At 50.1% G+C, this 17881-nt stretch overlaps 1 protein-coding gene across 1 annotated transcript in view; it reads left to right on the top strand.

The window, feature by feature from the left end:
* The window catches only part of FAM20C (family with sequence similarity 20, member C), a 74760-nt gene that overhangs the window by 32269 nt on the left and 24610 nt on the right, over positions 1–17881 (top strand). Inside the window, exon 4 of the mRNA XM_006859889.1 lies at positions 17648–17740. Coding sequence (XP_006859951.1) covers positions 17648–17740 — 93 coding nt within the window. The remainder of the gene's footprint in view (positions 1–17647; positions 17741–17881) is intronic.

Raw genomic sequence — 17881 nt, 5'->3', positions numbered from 1 at the left:
TGTATCTATGAGGGACTGGGGTGTGCCTGGTGTGTGTGTGTACCAGTGTGAGGGTCCCCGGGACTGAGCTTTTACCCCCCTCCCCCCGCCCATCCTGGGGTCCCTCTAGGTGGGTTCCTAGGTTCTCTGTCACTGACTCCTGTGTGAGCCACCCCTCCTACTGTGGGCGCCCCAGGGAGACTCTGACTCATGTCTGTGCGTCAGAGCCTCGCTGAGCATTCCATCCTTGCGGGGTCCTTTCTCCATGACATGTTGACACCCTCCCCACACTTGGGGGCACAGCAGGAATGAGGCTAGGATCTGGGTGTAGTGCTCCCCGACGGTGCTCAGCACTTGTCCCAGAAGCTGAGTGAGGAGGAGCATCTGAGAAGCAGTGTCCTCATGGACTGAAACAAGAGTCCTGCAGACTTGGGACCTCAAGCTGCAGGGCTGGGTCTGGCCTGGGTCTGTGTGACCCCACGTCACACCACCACCACCACCCCAGTGACCCTGTATGACTCGACTCCACATGGTCGTGGGTGGCCCCAGGTGACCCTGCATGGCCTCATATGGCAGAGATCTTCCTATTGGGTCTGAGGCCCTGCACCTTCAGAGGAAGAACAGTAGCTCCGTGACCATCCTTCTCTGGTTAGTACAACGCCAGGATGCCTGCCAGTGAACGTGTGGGCCCCCATCCCGTGGTCATGAAAAGCTGGAAGAGAGTGCTGGCTGGCATTTTCCTTGTCCAGAGAAGAAAATGACAGCCAGGGATTTGGATTCAAAAGCATCTCGACCCAGCGTGGCTGTTTTCTACACCCCAAAGGACATTTTGCAGACTTAGATCTTCTTAAGTAAGCATATCGGAAGAGCCCTGACCTCTGGATTTGGTTAATTTTTTCCTAACTTGAAGGACCCCTTAGAGGAAAAACAACATTCCGGTAGTAGCCTTGGTGATAAATATTTGAGCCACAGTTTGGGAGATGAGTAGCTGGCACGCTCATCTTTTTATCCTCTAAATGAAATGGAGTCCTGGTGTGGTGCTGTAGGATAAGCACTGGATTGCTAAGCGAAAGGTTGATGGTTCAAACCCACCAACCACTCCATATCACTATACAGGGTTGCTATGAGTCAGAACTGACTCAACGGCACATAACAACAACAACAAATGAACTGACAACTGACGGGGCTTGAACACAGACAGGAGGCACCAGGGCCTAGGAGGGAAGCATATTCCTGTCTGCACTCAGTCACATCCATGAATGCGGATGAGCCAAGGGCTGCACTTAAGCGTCCATGGAAACCCTCTCTCCTCTTTTGCTTTTGAAGTGGAGTGTAAGCCATTGCAATGATTTTCAGATGGAAACAACCTCAGTCTGTCTCCTTTACAGCTCTCCTTTTAATTGTTTTTTAATTGATGTGCATTAAATTGACTCTGAGAGCTTTCAAGAGTCCCCTCTGGGTTGAATTTCTACCAAACAAGTGAGCCATTTCTTGTTCTTCGGATTTCTGCTTTGAGGGACAGTTGGGGTTTTCTGAAACTGGTAAGGATACAGGGAGCTGTCTGGGAACAGAGTTTGGATTCAAAGGTAGCTTGATCCAGCCTGGCTGTTTTCTACACCCCCAAAAGGCATTTTGCAGACTTGTTGTTGTTGTTAGGTGCCATGGAGTCGATTCCGACCCATAGCGACCCTATATAGGGTTTCTAAGGAGCAGCTGGTTTGTAGTTCAAATGGCTTTGCAGTCTGGCGCATTAACCCACAGCACCACACCAGGACTCAGATCTTCTTAAATAAGCTTATCAGAAAAGCCCTGAGCAATGGAGGATGGCAGGTCAAGGATCAGGCCCAGAGTTCTGGTTGCTTGGGCAAAGCTGGCCATGGAGAACCACCCAAAGTCAAAGGTGGGGGTGTGTGCCCAATGAATTAAAATGCACACACCTGGCGAGGTCATTAAGATGGCCCATAGCTGAGAAATCTTACCCAAACATTTTTTTAAAGGTTCAAAATGGGAGAAAATATTTTCATTTCCTAGTAACACACATGACTAGAATCCAGGACATACAAAAGATAACTGAAGCCACATGCTGTTGAATTGTTGGCTGGCCATGTGTGTCAGAGTTGGACAGTTTCAGTGCTGAGTTTTCATGTAGCACTGTGGGATCAGCACTGGACTGCAAACCACAAGGTCAGCAGTTCAAATTCACCAGCTATTTCTTGGAAACCTTATACATGTCGCTGTGAGTTAGAACTGACTCGATGGCACTTAACAACTGCAACAGATTTCACTCGTGGCGCCCCCTGGGGTGTCAGAGTAGAACTGTGTTCCATAGGGTTTTCAGTGGCTGATTTTCCATAAGTAGATTCTACTCACAGCACCCCCATATGTGTCAAAGTGGAACTGTGTCCCACAGGGTTTTCAGTGGCTGATTTTCCATAAGTAGATTCTACTCACAACACCCCCATATGTGTCAAAGTGGAACTGTGTCCCACAGGGTTTTCAGTGGCTGATTTTTCAGAACTAGATCTCCAGGGTTTTTTTCTGGGACACCGCTGATTGGACTGGAACATCCAGCCTTTCAAGTGCATTGACAATTTGCATCACCTATGGCCTCCTGGTGAAAGTACCCTGGACCACCAGAAGAATAAGCAAATCTGTGCTGGAGGAAGTGCAGTCAGAATGTTCCTTAGAAGCCAAAATGGCCAGACTTCATCTCTCATACTTCAGACAGATCATCAAGAGGGACCAGTTCCTGGAGAGGGTCATCATACTTCGTAAAGTGAAGGGTCAGTGAAAAAGAGGAAGACCTGCAATGAGATGGGTTGGCCCAGTGGCTGCCGCAGTGGGCTCAATTATAACAACAGTTGTGAGGTTGGTGCAGGACCAGGCAGTGTTTTGTTCTATTGTGCATCTGAGTCGGAACCAACTCAATGGCCCCTAACAACAACAGCGGGGACTCATACTTGGACTTAGGACTGCAAACATGCCTGCCTGCCCAGATAGCTAACCTGGGAGAGGTCCCAGAGGGCCTCAGTCCAGAGCTTTGGCCCAGAACTGTTTCCAAGCCCATCCATCCAGCCATCACTTTTATAGCCGGGAGTCACATGAAGGGCTCAGGGACACCCCTCAAGGCCAGAGCCCACCCCCCCGTGCCAGCGTCCCCACTGAGCCTTTCAGATGTCTATCTCTGCCTCCATATGAGGCTGTGCAGGCTGTATTCCAACTACATCTCACCATCTTGTCCTTGTGCTCATTACTCCCAAGTCACACCTTGCAAGGTACTCAGGGAGTCGGTTTTCTTCTCACACATGTGCTATACTTGACAGCAACACATTCCAGCCGGCAGGGCCTCTCAGATCCATATTCAGAGCTCATTGAGACTCCCTCAGGTTTCTGACCTGGTGCTGTAGCATATGCACTGGACTGCTAACGGCATGGTCTGTGGTTCAAACCCACCAGTCACTCCTTGGAACCGGCAACAACAGCTATGGGTTTGTCCATCAGCAGGTGACTAAGTGCTCCTGTGAAGGCCAGGTGACAGCTCCGGCGCCAGCCCTGGGTCGTCTGTAGTAGCGTGGTTTTTGCATGTAATATATGCTTCTGGTTAATGTGGTCCTAACACAAAGATGTAATACTTTGACCTCAGGAAAACCAGGTACATAAACAAGGAGCCAGGGTTTTAAGTAAGACAAACACACAGGATACTGCGCCCCCCCACCCCCACTCCACCCAGCCAGGGCAGGTGAGATACTGTCTTGTTGAAACAATTGCTGGGGAGTGCCCCCCTCCCACAGAACATGTACAACCGAAAGGCTGGTATTAAACAGCTTAATATATCTCTCTAATGACAAAGGAGCTGCTCTCTGCTGGGTGAGTGATGGGAAGATTACCCAAGACAGGAAGGCTAATTTTTGCCTCTGTGCTTTCGAAGGGTGACTCAGGACCCACTGTGAGTCAGGGAAGGAAGGGACCCGTGCGTGTTGAGCTAGTTCTGAGCCTCCCTGAGGCTGGCCCCAGGGAGAGGGTCTATGTTGGATGTGAGAAGTAGGGGGCTCAGAGGACCACCTCTGAGAAATCCCACCTCCACTCCTGAGGTCACAGGTCCCAATCCCTGGAACCTTGGAGGTGAGTTTACTTGAATAAGGAGCCTTGTGGCACTCTGGGATGGATGTTGAGTTGCTCACCGTAAGGTTGGTGGTTGAAACCCACAGTGGCGCCACAGGAGAAAGATAAGTCTGTCAGCTCCCACGAAGATCTATAGTCTCAGAAACCCTGTTAGGGCTGTGATGAGTCAGAATTCGTTGGCAGTGGGATTTTCATTTGGATAAACGGTGTGGCTTGGGATCCTGCTACCAGGGTTGTAGTTCATACATGCTGTTGAAGTGCTGTCGAGTCGGTTCTGACTCACAGCGACCCTGTATCGGGTTTCTGAGGAGCTTCTGATGAACTTGAACCACTGACCTTGCAGTTCTAACTGACCTTGTGGTTCAGTGCTTATCCTACAGTGCCACACCAGGATTCCCAGTTCATTAATGCACAAGTTTACTCCAAACAAACCATGTTTAGAAACCTTTCTGTGATTTGCAGGTGGCTGCAGACAAGTTTTCTCAGTAGCACACTTGTCTCAGTCTCACTGGGGTGCCTTCAATACAAGATCTGATCAAAACAGCGACTTCCAAGTGCATCTGCTGAGCCAGTTCAACTCAAGGCAGAGAGGTCAGCTCTGAGGTTATGGTGACTATTTCAGGGCATCCCAAAGGGGTCACCTTGATAGATTTTCTCAAAGGATACAGAATGGTCATGGGGACTTACTAGAAAGGCATTTTAAGAAACTTGAAAACTGCCTTGGTGAGAAAAAGGCCAGGAAGGTTACTCTGAGGAGTTGTTTTCTGTCCCAGCAATGTACCTGCTCATTCTTCAGGGGTAACAAGGTCTGTCCTATGAGAATTTCCTTGGGAAACCTTACCCCATTCACCCTATAGCCCTGATCTTATCCCTTATTATTATTCAGACTTATTTCTGTTCCCCAAAACTCAAAGAACATTGACAAGAAATGCAATTTGAGTCCCCTGAGGATGCTGAAACTGCCGCTTTGATGTGGTGTGAATCAAAGAGTGAAGAATTCTTCAGAGAAGGATTGTTGTTAAGTGTTGGTATTGACTGATAGTGACCCTGTATAGGGTTTTCAATCTTTGTGGGAGCAGAAAGCCTCACTTTCTCCCACAGAGCAGCTGGTGGGCTTGAACTGTGGACCTTGTGGTTCGCAGTCCAGTGCTTATCCCTCAGGAGTGTATAGACCTTGGTGGAGGGTATATCAAGAAACGGTATCTGTGTTTTGTGATATTCCTGACTAGTGAGTGCTCCTATGATTCTGTAGCAGTGCTGTTGGATTATCATGTGGGACCTAAGCTTAGTGACCAGGGTCCTGGCAAGTGGGGTGTAGAGAGAGATGTGACCACAGATGAGGTGGAGGCCCTGAGATCACAGAGTCAGGGACTGGGGTGATGTGGTCACAAGCTGAGGAATGCCCGGGATCAGCAGAAGCTGAAAGAAGAGAGAAAAGAGCCTTCCTGGGAAGCCCAGAGTCCCTACTGACGAATACACTCGTTTGGGACTTCTGGTCTCCAGAACATCGAGAGAATAGATTTCTGTTGTCTTCAGTCCCCCGTTTGTGGTCATTTGCTATGAAAAATCCTTGTCTTCTGTGCCCCTAGCTTAGGACACTGGGGACCATTCAGTAAGTGCCAGGGCAGCTGCAAGAGGCAGCTGAAGGTGGAACCTGACATAGAATATGGCCGGGTGTGCTCCAGGACACCCACAGCACCACAGGGTTCTCCTGTGATTGGGTGAATGGGACCCCTTGGCTCCAAACCAGCTCCAGTCTGCAGCTGAGCTGGGGGAGCCCTTCTGTGCAGACCAAAGAGAAATTGACACCTTTAAATGATGGAGGTGGCAAAGAATATTGACTATATGATGGACTGTCAAAAGAATAAACAAATTGATTCTAGAAGTATAGCTTTAGAATCAAGGATGGTGTGAGATCCACATCTGTCGTTCTTAGGACGTGTCATCAGGAGAGACCAGTCCTTCATGCTTGGTAAAATGCAGGGTCAGTGAAAACTAGGAATATCGCTAGTGAGACGGAGTGACTCAGTGGCTGTAACAATGACGCTCAGACAAATGAGAGAGTGTTTAGTTCTGTTGTTCATGCAGCTGCTACGACCAAATCTGCAACTGAATCGGGGGAGCCCTTCCGCGGTATCCTCACTCACGTGAGCTGCTTGCACGGTGCTTAGCTGATCGTACAAGCTGTGTGGAGGCTGGTGGAGGCTTGGCACAGGCCTGCAAATTCCTCTATTTTTAACCAAAGCACAAGTTTTCCATTTTCCCACAAGTTGAAGAATACTAAGACACCCACAGTCAGCAGTGGAGGCGTTTGCAGAGCTGGGCTTGTGCAGGGCTGGCATGAGCGGCTGTTGTCCTGTTGAATGGCCACTTAGGAGCTATGCTGAGTGTCTGGGGGTTGGCACAGGGGTGTTTGGGGAACATTAAGGCACCTACTCAGCTACATCCAGGGAAGGAGTCCAAGAGGGATGAGAACACAATGGAGGATGGCGTTGGGAAAGGAACCCCGGGTTTCAGGGAAGCACAACACAGTCTTCCTATTTGGAGCCAGCTCTGCCGGCAGGCACCATGGCCCTGCGTCCCTGGGTGACCCTGGCCTTGTGTCAGATGGCCCAGTTCTGGTGCCCAGGCTGTTTCTAGTCCAAGGGGAGATACCCACAGTCAAGGCCAACCATCCAATCCTTATTTGACTTCTGGGAACCCCTAAAGAAAGAGCAGGAATCCTGGTGTAGCACTGTAGGATAAACACTGGACCGCAAGGTCGGTTTGAACCACAAGGTCAGTGGTTCAAACTTACCCACCACTCCTCGGAAACCCTAGACAGGGTCTCTTTGAGTTGACACAGACTCAATGGAACTTAACAATAACAAACTAAAGAGCAAGGGAATGCAGTGGCTCCACAAAATAAGCACTGGGCTGTGATCCACAAGGTCAGCAGTTTGAGCCCACCAGCCACTCAGAGGGAGAAAGACGAGACTTTTGGTTCCTGCAAAAGATACAAAGCCTTCAAAACTCTATACAGGGTTGCTATGAGTTGAAATCAACTCCACAGCACTTTGCAACAGCCACAAAAGGAAGAGCAGGGCTGGGGTGATTCTGATGTAGAATACTCACCTTCCACAAGGGAGACCCAGGTTCCATTCTCAATGGGTGCCCCTCAAGGGCAGCCTCCACCCATCTGTGATGCTGAATCGGTTTCAGTGGAGCTAGGAAGAAAGGCCTGGTGATCTACATCTGAAAATCAGCCAGCGAAACCCCTAGATATCATAGTAGTACTTTTCCAGACTAAAATTTTATGGGAACATGATAGCCTCATTTTTCTACTGCAGAGTGGTTGGTGGGTTTGAACCACTGACCTTGCAGTTAGCAGCCCAATGTTTAACCCACCATGCCACCAGGCCCCTCTGGTCATCTTGGGTGGGAGAGGACTATTATTCAGTCAACCGCAGAGTCTCTGGAAGATATCAACCAGGTAGTCATTCTCACTTTAGCAAGAAAGATAACAATTAGCTCTTTTGGGTGCTTCCTTCTGAGTTAAGGGGCTTCCCTGTAATGTAAGAGGTTGGGTGTGACCAGCAATGGGAAAAAGGGAGAGAAAGAATTGGATGTGCAAAGATTCCAGAGAGTTGGTTCTGAGCAGCCCCTCCCCAGAGGGCTTTGGGATCTGGAACTTGAGGGTGCCCTGGGGGCTGAGTCCCCTGCAGGGCCTTCCCAGTAACCTCAGGGCCAGGTGTGGTCATCTAAGCTGAACTGGGACCTTCACACCTGCTGGGTAAGAAGGCACCAGAACTTTCCTGGGGCCCACAGCCCTCTGAGCCTAGGAAAACTGGCCACTGATCCCTCACTGAGCTGCCAGGGCTGGTGTGGCTGCCTGGAACCCGTCTGTGTTGGCCTGGAGTTTTACGAGAGCAGGCGGGGGCAGAATCTGGGTGGGGCTGAAGTCAGCCTGTAAACCTTCATTCTTTCTTCAGCCCCACAGGCCATGCCTAGGGAAGATGACCGCTCCTTGTACAGAGTGGGGGCTCCGGGGCAGCACCTTGCTCCTAGAGAGGTGTCCCCTAAGGAAAGCGGGCAGCGGTAGAGGTGGTCAGCATTTCTGGTGTGGGAGGCCCAGGCTTGGCCTGGGAAGGAGCCGTCTGCACAGGCTCTGTGGCCAGGACTATCCTGGACCCTTCCAGACCTGGAGTCCACCCAGGGTCCCTAATACGTGGCCCCTTTGTAAGTGGCTGAGTCAACAACTTATGAAGAGCTGTGTTGGAAAGAATTCTCCTCAGTCTCACCCTCCAAGCTGGGAATCACTGAACCCGGGGCCTCATTTTAGCAGAGCTTGTGGGAGGTGGCCAAAGACAGAATAGCCCAGATCCCACCCGCTGGGGTGACACCTCCCCTCTGTGGTGTGGGACCCCACATCTGAGCCAGCAGAGCCTTCCTCTGCCCAGCGCCTCCCAAGGTTCAGTCAGTCCAGGCCCGGGGCCACACCTGGGGGAGGGTGGGGTCAAACACAAGCACCCCATGACAGGCTTGAGTGTGTGCACAGTCATATGTCCCATTGGTGTACACTAATTTTTCCTTTTTTCTGAGTTTCCTTCTTTAAGATTTTCTAACCCCTCATCCATGCCCTTCCTTGAGGGGCTCCAAGGGTGAGTCCCTGCTCTAAACACCCCTTATTCACTCACTGGAAAGTGGATGGGGTGGGGGTCCCAGGACTGATTTTGAGGCCAAGTTGCAGGTTTGGGTGGGGTGCCTTGAGGGCCACAGTGCCCAAATGAGATGGGCTGTCAGCAAACAAAGGGGCGCTGTGGTCCCCAGGTGCTGACCACCCATGGGGCACAGTCACCTGCGTGGCTGCACTGCCCCTGTCTGAGGTCACTTCTGTGTCCGACTTGCCTGCCCTTTGGGGCAGGCAGGTCCCCCCAAGGTGGTCAGATAACATGTCCACACTTTGGTGCCCCACTTCCAAGGCAGAAAGAAGCCAGCCCTGCCCCTCTGCCCCTTCCCCAGGGTTGGTCCCACCCTGCACACCTGGGTGACCAGGTCAGGCAGGTGCAGCCCGTTTAGTATGTGTACTTCCTGCAGAGTCAGCAGGGCAACTTCTGGGAAGGTACAGGGAAAGTGGCTGCTGGCCGCATCGTCCTGACCTTTCTGCTGGGTAATGCCAGTGGACATCAGGCCACCCCAGAGATGCCCCCGAGTGGCCGCCCAAGCAGAGCCAGTGCCCAGGGTGAGGTCTCCACCCGGCAGGAGTTGTAAGCCCTGGCGTCCTGCTGAGGCGCCCTGCGGGTGGGAGAGGACACTCAGTGAGGGACAAGCAGGGTGGGTCACGATGGTGACAGCCAGTGTAGCCACTGCCCCTGGGACCCTCAAATCTCCTTCCTCCCCAGCAGTGCCAGGAACCAGTTTTCACACCCCTGGTAATCTCAGTGCCAGACTTCAACAGTAAAACCCAGAAGACACCGGCCTGGTCTGTCCTATTCATTCTGACAGACTCATCATGGGGGCTTCTCTGTGGCTGAGGTCACTCTGTGGGCGTTGAGTAGGGGGTTAGGGTGGATTGCAGCTGGCCACACTTTGCCCTCGAGCCTTATTTGACATGGAGAGTTATCCCCATTTTGTAGCTATGCAGACTGAGGGTTGGAGACTCCAGCACACTGTCCTCCTGTCCAGGCCTGGCCACACCAACTGTCTCTAGGGTTCCCCTGCAGATCACCACCAGGTCTTTCGTCTTAGACTGGAAGCTCTGTTAAAACTTGTTCAGTGTCATGGACTAAATTGTTACCCCAAATCTGTGTCGGCTTGTCTGGACCATGATTCTCAGTGGGTTGGCAGTTATGTGATGATCCCCATGAAGTGATCTGATTCTATAAACCAATAAGAAGATTGAGGGTGAACTGCAATACCCTTAATCCCATCATAATCGTGATCCAGCATTAGGGAGTTTCTCAGGGGTGTGGCCTGTAGGACCTCTTATTTACAAGAGAGGTCAAGGAGAGAGAGGTGAACTCCCACCTAGAAAGAGGAGCCTAGAGTGGAATGGGTCCTTCAGACCTGGGGTCCCAGCACTGTGAAGCTCCAGGATTCAGGGGCAGGTTGAGGCCAGACGGACATCTTCAAGGAATGCTGGGCCTACCATTGCTGAGAGGAGACAGGACCTTTCTTGAGTTTGCACTTGGAATTCCTTCCGAAACACAGATAGTAAATTTCTGTTCATTGAAGCCACCCCCGTGTGGTATTTCTATAATGGCAGCGCTAGAGTACTGAGACTTAGAACCACATGGAGCCTCCACGGACAGACAGCTGGTGGCTGCACCAGCCAGCGCTGAACCCACATCTCCAGCATGGTAGGTAGGCAAGAATTCTACCACTTACAGTTGTTTTCAGTTGTCATCAAATCAGCCCCATGTGACAGATTAGAGTTGCCCTGTAGGATTTTCAGACTGCCAGACCTACCTCCCGAGGTACCTCTGGGAGGATTCAATTAGCTAGTAGTCAAGTGCTTTACTGTTTGTACCACTGGGGGACTCCTCAGAATTGTTGTCGTTCGGTGCCATCAAGTCAGTTCCTACTCAACAGCGATCCTGCATAGGGTTTCTGAGGAGAAGCTGTTGGGTTTGAACCGCTGACTTTGTGGTTTGTAGTCCAGCGCTCATCCTACAGTGCCACACCATGAGTCCTCACTTAGAGCAGCAACTTCCAGATAGCTCTGTGGCTCTCTCTTGAGCTTTGAAACAAGCCTCTGGGGAGGGAGGAGGGAGGAGCTGAGACACTGACTGACATCCAGGGGCGGCTGCCCTACTCAGAGGTCCTCAGGTGGGACCTCCTGGTGCAGAACCGTCACCTAGGACTGTTGTCACCCAATGTAGTAGCTCAGGGTGCCACCCCTCCCCATGCACCGCCTCCATACCAGACCATACGGGAGACTTTGTTTATTATCAATATTAATCATGGAATGATATGTGATGATAATGCATTTAAGTTGCTCAAATGCAATAGTTCTTAAGTTATATGAACGGTGGTGGTGGTGGTGGTGGTGTGCCGTGGAGTCGGTTCCGAGGGTTTCCGAGGCTGTAAATCTTTACGAGAACAGAACAGCTGGTAGTTTCGAACTGCTGACCTTAAAGTTCACAGCCCGATTCATAACCACTATGCTACCATTGTTGGATACAATCATTCTGTGTGGAATTAGAAGAGCGTGACATCTGTTTTGCTTTTTTTCCCCTTCTTTTCCTTTATTGACTACTTCATTTTCAAAATAGTTATTGATGGTGGTGGCGGTATGCTGTGGAGTCAGTTCCAACTCATAGTGACCCTTTATAGGGCTCCACAGTTATAAACCTTAACGGGAGCAGAAACCTTCATCTTTCTCCTGCAGAGTGTCTGGTGGACCCTAACTGTGACCTTGCAGTTAGCAGGGCTCCTTGGTAGATACAACAAATGCGACTTACAACACTGTAGCTGAAACATCAGAAGATTTGACAACAGCAGTTACACTATAAAAACATCAGCAGCGGCAAAAACCAGTGTGTGCTTGGCTCACATGCAGACAAAACCACGTGGCTCAAAGCATCATTGTAGTTGGATAATCAAGGCGCTTTTGATCAGAGAACACTGTTGTTGAGTTCTGTCCAATCGCTTTAGACTCATGGCGACATGGTAAAGGTCCAAGGAGCAACTGGTGGGTTTGAACCACCAACCTTGTGGTTAACAGTCCAGTGTTCAGCCTACATTGGAGCATATTAGAAAGTCTGAAAAATAAAGGAGCACAGAGTGGGTACAGGCATACCTGGTTTTATTGTACTTTGGAGATGACTACATTTTTTACAAGCTAGTCTGTTGACTCCAGTTTTCCATCTGAGTGTGCTCACTTGGTGTGTCTGTTGCATTTTGGTGACTTTCACAGTCTTTCACAATTTTTATAATGCAAACTTGATAGATGATGGTCTAGTGTAAACAACACTGGGGGCCCAGAAGATCCACGTGACTCGCGGTATTGAAATGTTCTTCACTATCACCAGGCAGTCCTGAATGTCGAGACATGTGAGCTGGGCTTATGAAAAATGTATTTGTTGTTACGATTCACTACAGGGATATTTTTGTTAGGATAATGAGTTTCTGCAGAAACACTGCACAAACTTTTTTGACAGTCATCTTGATGACACCCCCTCTGATAGTGTCACTGGGTGTGGTTCACACCTCCCTAGTGACAGGCTGGAGGAGTTCTGGGACAGCAGGCCAGGGCCACCCCCTAAGAGGCTGTCTAGTGGGAGCCAGGAAAGGGGGAAGCAATTGTGGGACTGGACAAGATGTCATCAGCAGCAGGGATCCCTTGGTGTCTCCATGTCTCTCTTGTTAAGTGCCACCAAGTTGGTTCCACAGTAACCCTGTGTAAGGTTTCTGAGGAGCAGCTGATGGGTTTGAACTGCCAACCGTGGGGTTTGCAGTCCAGTGCTGATCCTACAATGCCACACAGGACTCCATGTCTTTAGTGACCCCTCAAGAGTCATTGTTTCCACTTTTTATTGTCCAGAGGGGGAATCCAAGGCCCCGGACCCCTTGGCTCTGTCAGCTCCACCCTCACCATCAGCTGGGCTACAGTATCACAACCCACAGAGGTTAAGGAGCTGGCAATGAAGTGCATGTGGGAGGTGAAAGAGGATGCACTTGTTGTCTGGGATCACAGTGGGTTGAGGGTGCATTGGGGAGGCCTCCCCAAGGGACACAAAAGCCCCAAGAGTGTTTTGGAGGCCCTTTGGGGCAAGAGGAAGGTCAGTGGGAACATAGCTAAAAGCACATTGCACTGCCACTGATCTAGCTTCCTTGAACGTTCCAGGAGAGAGAACTGGCAGACTTACCTACAGGAAGGTAATACAGGTCAGCTGTGACATGCCCCAGGCAGGCTGTTTCAGGCTGGGTTGGGACAGGACTGCCTCTTTCTGTGAACAACCCGGGAAGTAGGTCACTGGAAAGCCCTGAGGTGTGAGATGAGGGGAGAGGATTATTCTGGGACCTGGCCCTGGGCACTTCTCAGAGGAGCAGGTCTCTGGACTGCAGGTGTGAGGCCTGCTGAGAGGCAGAGGAGGAGGAGACAGGAATAAAGGCCAAAACATTAGCAAACAGAAATGTTCACTTGTTGAAAGCATCACAGATTTTGGCACTGTATATCAGGTAATAAGCGTTCAGTAAGTGTAAGCAACATTAGTGGTGGAAATGATGTGATGGGGTGGTGGAGATGGTAGAGCGATGGTGGTGGTGATGGTGGTGATGGCGGTAGTGATGGTGGTGGTGATAATACTGATGGTGGTGATGGTAATGGTGATGGTAGAGGTGGTGATGGAGGTGATGGTTGATAATGGTGGTACTGGTCATGGTGATGATGTAGATGGTGCTGATGGTGGAGGTGGTAATAGAGGTGATGGTTGATAATGGTGGTGATGATGGTCATAGTGATATGTAGATGGTACTAATGGTGGAGGTGGTGATGGAGGTGATGGTGATAATGGTGGTCATGGTGGTGATGATGGCCGTGTTGGGGATGCTGGCAATGATGTTAATGCTGGTGGTGGTAAGTTAGTGAAGGTGTTAATGATACAATGGAAATTGAAGAAATGAGGGCAGGAAGAGCTCCAGTCTGCATAGAGATGTATTCCCTCCCTACCGCTTCTCTCTGCATTTCTTCCATCAATTTCTCATTCATTAGTTTATTTATGAATCACCTGTTATATACCAAGCACTTGGCAAAGTTCATGTGGCTGGAGGACAGGACACACCAGGCTTTAGGCACTTCCTCTCTGGTCTAGCAAACAGTGGTGTCCATTGTGACTCTTTCGAGCTCTGCAGAACAACTGGGTCTGTCTCAAAATGTCAGCAGGGCCCCCAGGGCTAGGCCAGTTGGTAGAGAGGGTACACAGAGGGCCCCCATACCAAAGGCCATACTGGAGGACATAGCACGAGGCTAGGACAGTGAAGAGGGTAGGGGCTGGAGAAGAGTCTTCCACTTGGGTTGTAGGGAGGGCCAGTATGGAGAAAGGTGAGGATGGGAGATTGCCTAGTACCCCAAGACCCTAACAGGCTGGTCTTAGCCACTTACTCCTGGCATCTCTCCTTCTTGCCTGGCTGCCTGGGGTGCCTGGCTCTGGTCCAGTGTTGGGCTGTTCTGCCTGTGGAGTGGTCTTCATGCCCTGTCCTCTCAGAAGCACTCTGGTGGATGGTTCTTTTCCACTGGGAGTGGTGACGGTGGGCGTAAGTGTGTAAATGGGTGTGTATGTGTGCGTGCATGTATGAGTGTGACTATACATGCGTGCTGAGTATTTGTGTACATGTGTGTGTGTGAGTGACTGTATGTGAGTGTAGGTGGGTTCTAGTGTGTGAACGAGGGTATGTGTATGCACAAGGGTGCTTACAAAAAGTTCATGGAAAAATGAATTAAAAGAGACTAGAATTTTTCCATGAAATTTTGAAGCCCCCTTGTATGTATGAGTATGTAGAGGGTTATGAATATGTGAATGTGTATGTATGTTTGAATATGTGTGTGAGTTATGTCCTTCCAGGGTCATGCATGCAGATGTTGGTCCAGCATGCATTGAGTGCCGACAGTGTGCCTAGCCTCTGCACGCCTCCCTGGGCACCAGCTCCGCCTCTTTTTCAGAGCCAAGGGTCTACAGCTCAGAGCTCATGGCTCACAGGTCGGTTGGTAGCAGAGCTGAGACAGATATGCCTGTGGGTGTTGTCTGTCCAGATGAAGCTCTCTGTGATAAAAGCTTGGTGGCTGCCTCTGTGAGCAAGGCCTCAGGTAGTATGAGTACACTTTGCAGTGTACGTAGGTAGCTCCCAGGCTCAGTGTACCTGTGCATGTTCTACAGATCCTTGCCACCTGGGGGCAGGTAGTTAAGAGACCAGAGAGGAGAGAGAAACCTGAGGAATTCTTTAGTGGCTGCCTGGAGGCAGGAGCCAAGGGTGGGGCCTGAGTGATAAAATGGGAAGGGTTGTACAGGGGTCAGGAGGCCAGAGAGCAGGTTGACCCCAGTGGTCCTATAGTTGTGCAGATGGCAGACAGAGGCAAGCAAGGGACAGACACATCTCTGATAGAAGGACAGGTCAGAGAGTCCCAAAAGGCCCAATCGGGTGGGCACTAGACACATGTGGCTACTTGTATGTAGATTGTTGTTGTTGTTAAGTGCTGTTGAGTCAATTCCGACCCATAGCGACCCTGTACAGGGTTTCCGAGGCTGTAAATCTTTACATGAGCAGAAAGCCTCATCTTTCTACCGCAGAACAGCTGGTAGTTTCGAACTGCCGACCTTGAGGTTCGCAGCCCAATTAGTAACCACTAATAAAATCAAACATAAAGGTCACTTCCTCAGTTACATTTTCCAGGTTCTCAGCAGCCACACATGACCAGCAACTGCCATGTCGCTGGACAATACAGACAAGGACGTACCATAGAAAGTCCCGTGGTCAGCACAGGGCCAGGAGTCTAACCCCAAGTCCAGGCTGCACCAGGGGGCACTCCAGGCAGTGATCTGGGCGGGTGAGAACATGTCTCTGGGGGTCTCTGCCTCTGAGCGGGAACTGGAGTCCACACTCTGGATGAGATTCTTCCAAGATCCACAGCACTGGAAAGGTCCTAGGGGTGTGTGCTCTGGGCAGTGAGCACTGACCACCCCAGCAATGAATGCTTGGGGCCAGTATTCTTCAAAGAGAATACGGCCTAGTTACAACACAGACAAAATCAAAACCAAACCACAGGAGCTGAGGGAGGGAGTGTGCCCACCTTGAAGATATTGTGGATTCATTTCCAAAGCACCGCAGTAATGAAGTGAGTCTCAGAAAGTTTTCGGTCTTCCCATGTGTATAAAAGTTACGTTTGCAGTCCATTAAATGTACAATGGCATTATGAAAAAGTTTCAAATATTGTGATAATGGCCAAAATGGGACACAGAGACATGTCATGAGCACATGTGATTGGAAAAATTGTGCCAATAGACTTGCTTGACACAAGGTTGCCACAAACCTTCTATTTGTTTTTTTTAAAGCAGCGTTGTGAAGCACAGTAAACTAAGGTATGCTCATTGGACACAGGTGGACGGGCTGTGATTCTTGGAGTAAACTCCAGCCCCAACAACGTCCCCAGTGAGAGGCCAGCCAAGCATCACAGCACAAGGTCATAAGAAACCATTTGTTCCCAGAGGAACAAACAGGTTCTTAGAAGGGCTGACCAAGAAATCCCTTACTCAGGAGAGTAACATTCTGGAAGCATGGGTTAGATGGTATCTTCCTGTCCTGTTGATTTCTGAGAACACACAGGAGGTGAGGGAACTTGGGGTTAGGACTCCATCCTGGTTCCAGTCTGTGGGTCACCCCATGGCCAAGAAATAGTTGTGTTCAGAGGAGCTCTGGAAGAAAGTCACATAGTGGGAGAAGTTGACTGTAGGAAGGGTAGTAAGTCTCACATCGCTGTACATTCAAGCTAGACCAGAATGACCTGGATGCGGAAAGTCTGGGCCGATCACATAGAGACCCTAGATTTTATCACTGTGGTGTTAGCACCTGGACAGACCACGGCCAATTTTCTCCTGGTAAATTCTGACTAGTTTGAGAGCTGAATTTCCCCTCTGGGGCTGGCCTGGAGGAGTTCACCCAAAAAGTGGAGACAGAAACAGAAAACGGGCTTCTGTTTCATGTAGGAGGGAGTCTGTTCTCAAACTCAGTGTTGTAATTAAGTTGTTAAGTGCCGTCGAGTAGGTTCCGACCCATAGTGACCCTGTATAAGGTTTCTGAGGAGCAGCTGGTGAGCTTGAACCGCTAACCTCGCAGTTCAAACGGCTTTGCAGTCTGGTGCATTAACCTATAGCGCCATACCTCAGTGTTAGGAGCTAAAAATGGACATGTCCAATTTAAGGTCAAGCACTTATGTTTACAGACCCAAAAAGTTGCTGTGGCTCATGCCTGCTTACAGAGAACTTGTGAGCATTCCTTAGAGACCTTTGTATAAGCAGAAAATTAGGGACATGAGAACATTAGCGTGGACTGGGGTGGAGGGGGGAGGTGCGGTCTGGTTCCTTCCTCTAAGGGTGCACCAAGTCCCAACTGGCAGTGCAGAGCCAGACCTGGGTCATGTGGAGGCCCATACCTGGCCCTGGCAGGTCCAGGAGCAGCTTTGAGCCCATGTGGCTAAGAAGGAGCGACTGGAACCTGAGTCAGCTCAGTACTAGGGTCATGGTGACCTCAGAGAGAGGCATCAAAGCAGAGGTGGGGTGTTCTAACTCCTGGGATCTTCCCAACAGACAAGAGGACACAGGAGTCTGTCCAACCTGAATGGAGGACCCTCCAGCTAGGAGAAGGGCGGCTCAGAGAAGTAAAATATTGGTTACCTTTGTGTTTAATACTTCGCTTCATTGAAAATTTGTATTATTTAAGTTCTGAAATGACCCTGTTCAGCAGCCAGCTTGCAAACTCCATGAGAATCTAGTTCCTTGGACCTAGCTCACCCTGCTTGACCAGAAAGTGTTCTCAGCAATAAATGCTTTCTGTTTCATCCTATTTTCTCCAGACAAACAAGGGAGCAGGAGACACCCCCTGACTTCTTTTATTTCTCCGACTACGAGAGGCATAATGCAGAGATCGCAGCTTTCCACCTGGATAGGTGAGCCATCCTCCTTGCACCTCTTCAGACTGGTGTGTTCAGATACATCGTAACAACAGTCACCAGCAGCTACTTCCCCTCCCATGGCTACTCTGTATATGCACACAGGCATACCTCCTTTAATGTGCTACTCTGTATATG

The sequence above is a fragment of the Chrysochloris asiatica genome, unplaced genomic scaffold, assembly GCF_000296735.1.
Source record: "Chrysochloris asiatica unplaced genomic scaffold, ChrAsi1.0 scaffold00034, whole genome shotgun sequence".
Classification (NCBI taxonomy): domain Eukaryota; kingdom Metazoa; phylum Chordata; class Mammalia; order Afrosoricida; family Chrysochloridae; genus Chrysochloris; species Chrysochloris asiatica.
The sequence above is the reverse complement of the archived record's forward strand: the minus strand, read 5'-3'. Positions and strand labels throughout refer to the sequence as shown.